Source organism: Emys orbicularis, chromosome 1 (genome assembly GCF_028017835.1).
Source record: "Emys orbicularis isolate rEmyOrb1 chromosome 1, rEmyOrb1.hap1, whole genome shotgun sequence".
Classification (NCBI taxonomy): Eukaryota; Metazoa; Chordata; order Testudines; family Emydidae; genus Emys; species Emys orbicularis.
The window spans coordinates 365,925,464-365,931,294 of NC_088683.1; the positions used below are offsets into that span (position 1 = coordinate 365,925,464).

General features: G+C 52.5%; 1 protein-coding gene across 1 annotated transcript; it reads left to right on the forward strand.

Moving 5' to 3' along the window:
• LOC135882416 (olfactory receptor 51G2-like) lies at nt 1-1,009 on the forward strand. The gene has a single exon (XM_065409324.1). The coding sequence runs from the start codon at nt 74-76 to the stop codon at nt 1,007-1,009; it is 936 nt and encodes a 311-aa protein (XP_065265396.1). The 5' UTR covers nt 1-73.
• The last annotated feature ends 4,822 nt before the right edge of the window (nt 1,010-5,831 follow it).

A 5,831-nucleotide genomic window follows, 5' to 3' on the forward strand; every position in this document is an offset into this window, starting at 1 on the left:
TATCATCTAGTATCCTGTCCTTTTTTCTTTTAGGAAGGAAAGTTCAGAACTCCTCAGACCTGCCCAGTACATTATGTCAGCTGTCAATAACACCAACTTCAACTCTGCAGTGTTCCTTCTCACTGGGATACCAGGTCAGGAACATGTCCATCTCTGGATTTCTATCCCTTTCTGCTTCATGTATCTTATTTCAATAGTGGGAAATTCAGTCATTCTGTTCATTATAAAAACAGATCCAAGCCTCCATGAGCCCATGTACATTTTCCTTTCCATGTTGGCCATCACAGACCTTGCCTTATCGATATCCACCATGCCGACGACACTGGGTATATTCTTGTTTAACTCTAGAGAGATCAGCCTAAATGCCTGTTTTGCCCAGCTGTTCTTCATCCACATGCTTGAATGCATTGAATCCTCTGTGCTCTTGTTGATGGCCTTTGACCGCTTTATTGCAATCCGTGACCCGCTGAGATATGCTTCCATCTTAACCCTGCCGAGAATAGGCAAGATGGGACTGGTGTGTGTTCTAAGAGGGGTGGCAGTAATACTCCCACTCCCTTTTCTCCTTCAACGGTTCCGATATTGTCGATCCAATGTCCTCTCCCATTGCTACTGCATAAACCAGGATGTCATGAAGATGGCTTGTTCGGACATCAGAATAAACAGCATCTATGGCTTGTCTGTTGCACTCTTGACGGTGGGGCTGGACTCGCTGCTCATCTTTCTCTCTTATGTGATGATCCTCAAAACAGTGCTGAGCATCACGTCCCACGCAGAGTGCCTCAGGGCCCTGAACACCTGTGTCTCCCACCTTTGTGCAGTCCTGCTCTTCTACATGCCAATGATCGGCCTGTCTGTGGTACACAGATTCGGGGAGGGCTCTCCTCCTTTGCTTCAGATTCTCCTGGGCTACATCTACCTGCTCGTCCCGCCCCTGATGAACCCAATTGTGTACAGCGTGAAAAGCAAACACCTTCGTGCAAGGATAATCAGTGTGTTTGTCAAGTGAAGGGTCAGTTCATCATCTGGCTCCAGCTATGGTGACACGGGAGACAAATAACATGGGCCACCTATTCCATCATGGACCCTTAAATCCGAGATGACATGAACTACTGATCTCCACTATGTAGAGACAGGTTCAGATGGGGTCTAAGACCTGTCGTAATTGGAGAGCGGCTGGTGAGGGAGGACAGTGCACTGGGAGAAGGAGTCCAAGGCAGGCAGCAGTATTTAAAAAGTGACTTTGCTCAAGGTGAGCCAAGGGACCGGTGGTATGTTGGCCCATAAAGAGCTGCGTCGGTGGTGCTCTGACCCCAGAATTCCTCTCAATACAGTCAATAAAGAGAAGGGATGTGAATGTTGTTTCCCATTGCACCTGGCCTGTCACTGTCCTGTCTATGGATAAACATTCACAGGCCATGAAAAATGGTGCAGAGCTGTTCTGCTGTCACTGTCCTGGCCCTTCCTGGGCGCTCTAGGTGCTGTGTGATCTATGAGAACTGCACCAGCTGTGGACAGGGGCTATTCCAGGGGCACGGGCACCCACCCTCCCCCTACGCCCTCAGTCAGGTGTTTGTGACTGTGTCATCTCAGACACATGATTAACACAGGAGCCGCAGGAGAAGCCATTCAGGCAAAACCCTTACCCGAGGCTCTGCAAACAGCACACCTCTGAGCCCACTCCCCACTGAGGCAGAGCAGAGCGGCATGTGTGAGTGAGGGCCTGACACACAGAAGTCCTGGCAAGAGACTCAAGCCCAGGTACCCTCCTCCTGCCCCCATTTGTGCTGCCCCAGCATTGAAAAAGAGTGGAAATGGTCCTCATCTCCCCAACATTGGCACAGTTAGCTCCTATCCCAGAGCAGTCCATTCACTGTAGGGTGACCACCTTTACAAAATCAAAAGAGGGACAGAGGCAGGAGCCCCACCCTGTCTCTGGCCCACCCCTCTTCTTCCCCCATGAGGCCCCACCCTCTGCTCCTCCTCTTCCCCCAATGCTCCACCCACTCTCCACGCCAGAAGCTATAGCTGGGCCATGGTAAAATTTGTCTGGGGAGCTAGAGCCTCTGTGAGGAGCACTAGATCCTCCACCTGCCCTGGACAGAGGGCTGGAGGACCCAAGAGAAGCCCCCAGCCTGTGTCCCTGCCTCCCAGGATGCACACCAGGGAAGATGGAGAATCTGGGGCTCCCCACACCAGCCTTGGTTCCAGGGATAGCTCTTACTACAGTCCAGCTGGTGGCCTGGCCAGGGGGGCGGAGCCTCATGGGAAGTGGAGGAGTAGGGGGAAGGGCCTAGTGGGAAGAGATGGGGCAGGGGGTGGGGCCTCTGCAGAAAATGAGTGGGGGTTGCAGCAAGCCTGAACCAATGCTTACCCCAAAAAGGAGTTTGGTGGGGGGCTCCTGAGGAAAGGAGGAGGGTGGGGCTGGAGGGTAGGAGATCTTATGTTTTAGAGAAGACTGAATTAATGCGACCCCACAAAGGGGGCTCTTGTCTGCAGGGCTACCTCAGGCCACTAGGGGGCAGTCTGGGGTGGCCCCCATCCCCAAGGACTTAGCAAGAGTTAGCTGTGTACTTGAAAGCTGTTACCAGTGGGCGGAGTTTAGCCCAGCCCCTCGGCTGCTCTAAACCCCACTGATGCAGGGAGGAGAACAGGTCAGGGAATCACACCTCTGTAACTGGCTCCTTGCTATCGCTGCTCTCTACAGCGAAGGCGGGAGCTCTGCTGGTGCAGCAGAGAATCCAGCCGTACTTTTCACCGCTCAGATGGCTGGAAGGCTGGGCCTGTGTTCTGGGCACTGATCTGTGACTCAAGACAGCTGGGTTTGATTCCTTTGCCATGTGTGACCGTGGGCAAGCCATTGGCTGTCTCTGAGCCCCTGCACAGGTGGATAATAGCCCTGCCCTGCCTCAGAGTGGTGGCAGGAGGATACGTACATTCATGGTGCTCAGATACTCTGAGACCGTAAGATTGGGGCTATGTCAGAGTTCCACAGAGCAAAGGCTTCTTACAACAGCCTGCTGTGACAGCTGGCTTCTGGGAAGCCCTGTGACTCGAACACCTTGGTGTCTGGGGCAGACGTGGGGGTCCTCAGGAATGACCGTGAGGGGTAGGTAGTAAAATTCTGAGGGTAGAGTTGGAGTGTCACCAGACTGATGTTTGCAGCCATTGAGGCTGAATGGGTCTAACTGCCAAACAATGGAGCAGCAGCCATGGGGGCCTCATCTTAGATGGTGTGGCTGGGAGAAAGCAGTCTGAAGGCAAATGTCAGCTTCACACCTAGGCCCTGTAACACAGACACGGCTGGGCACTATGGTGACTGGGCCCAGACTCACACAGGTTTCAGCAAAGGCTGCTTCCACGAGAAAGGGGCAAACAGATGGGAATATGCTCCCAGAGATACAGGGAAACTAGGCTGGGCCTGAAGCAGGGGCGTAAACATGGGTGGGCCTGGGTGGGCCGTGGCCCACACATTTAGCATCCAGGCCCACCCAAATTGGGGCAAAGCCCCCCAATCCACTGGCTGGGACTCCCAACCGCAGCTCGGTGTCCAGCTGTGTCCCTCTCCTGCCAGACCCCCGCAATGATGCCCTGGTCACCCAGCCAAATGGGGTGTGCCTCGTGGGTGTGGTCTGGGCCAATAGCAGATTAGCCACTGGGTCTGGGCCAACGGGGCCGCCCCAATCTGCTCCACCTGCCTAGCGCTCCTGCGGAGAAGCAGGGTCCAAGCACAGGGGCTTGCCCTACTCCCCCCGCCCGGCGCTCCTGCCTGGAGTAGGTCGTGGTGTGGGAAGAGCACCCGGGGGGGAGTGGAAGAAGCCCCCTCAACTGGACCCACTCGCAGGCAGGATTGTTGGACAGGGGAAGTGGGTCACTCCCGCACACCCCAACCCTGCTCCCGTGCAGGACTGCTGGGCAGGAGAAGTGGGGCAATCCCCCCTGTTCGGACCCCACTAACCTTCAGGAGCAGTGGGAGCAGCAAGCCCTCATACACCAAACCCACTGTCTGGTAGGAGGGGGGCTGCGGAAGGGGTGGGGAGGGAGCCCCAGTTGTCCTGGCCAAGTCAGGGCCCCACAAATCCTAATCTGCCTCTGTGGGGAGAGACAGGCCCCCTGTCATTGCCTGCCAGCTGAAAACTAGGCCCAGCCAGTTTTCCTGTTCTAGCTACACCACTGGTCCCTAGAGATCCTTGGCCTCACAGTAGAATGTAAGTTGGTCCAGTTCTGTTTCTCTATCTCCAGAGCAAAGCCTGAGTTACTTGTAGTGATATGTGAGATAGATGAGTGTAGGTGTGTGACAGCTGTCTGGTATTTTAAAATCATTTTCTCTAATGCTTTATATTGTTTGTTAATAAAGCTACTACTTTTAAGGAGGCTGTGGGTGATTGTATAGCTCTGGTCACAAGCACCCAAACGGAAGAGACCGAGGTGTCCAGTCGGACCTGCTTGGTGATAAAAGTTTAGCATAGATGGGGTGTTGTTCCCAGCAAGAACAGTGGGACAATTAAGAACAGAAGAACATAAGAATGTCCAGTATACTGTCTTCCTACAGTGGGCAATGCCAGGTGACCCAGGAGGAATGAACAGAATAGATAATCATCAAGTGATCCATCCCCTGTCACCCATTCCCGGCTTCTGGCAAACAGAGGCTAGGGACACCATCCCTGTCCATTCTGACTAATAACAATTAATGGACCTATTCTCCATGAAAGCACTCAGGCAGCTCAGTTGGGTGTATGGCACCACCTGCTGTCATGCTGGGTGATAACAGAGATTGCACAGGCTGGCCGTGTTACCAAGAAAGCAGTGTAAGATTGGCCAGACAAGTTGGAGGGTTGAGGGGCACAGCAGTTTCCATGGCTCCTGAACTACACTCCTGGGGTGACAATCTGTCACAGTGCTCTGTGTTACTAAACTTCTTGCATTCATCAGTAATCTACATGGACTCCGGGGAGATTACTGATGAACCCAGGAAGATGAGCACCACATACTGCTTCCTCAGCCACACTGGAAAATGCAGAGTGCATAATAATAAGCAAAAACTTCCCAGGGCAAACGCCACAACTGGTGGCCAGCGACCACAGCTGCACCAGGGGAGACTTAGGGCTGGTCTACACTGGGAGCAGGGAGGATCGATCTAAGATACGCAACTTCAGCTACGCTATTCACGTAGCTGAAGTCAAAGTATCTTAGATCGACTTACCTGGCCATCCTCACGGCGGCAAGTCGACCGCCGCGGCTCCCCCGTCGACTCCGCTTACTCCTCCTGCCGAGGTGGAGTACGGGCATTGATTCGGGGATCGATTTATCGCTTCTAGACGAGACACGATAAATTGATCCCCGATAGATCGATTACTACCCACCGATCCGGCGGGTAGTGTAGACATGGCCTCAGTGTGTCCTGGCCAATTATATCTGCCAGGTTCCCAACATTCTATTAGCTTTTTTTGACTGCTGCTGCACATTGAGTGAATGTTTTCAGAGAACTATCCACAATGACTCCAAGACCTCTTTCTTGAGTGGTAACAGCTAATTTGGAAACATCATTTCACAGGTATAGTTGGAATTATGTTTTCTAATGTGCATTACTTTGCATTTATCTACACTGAATTTCATCTGCCATTTTGTTGCTTTATCACTGAGTTTTGTGAGATCTCTTGCTTTGGATTTAAGTATATTGAATAATTTTGTCTCATCTGCATATTTTGCCATCTCACTCCTTACCCCTTTTCCAGATCATTTATGAATGTGTGGTGCAGCACTGGTCCCAGTACAGACCTCTGGGGAACACCACTAGTTACCTCTCTCCATTTTGAAAACTGACCATTTAT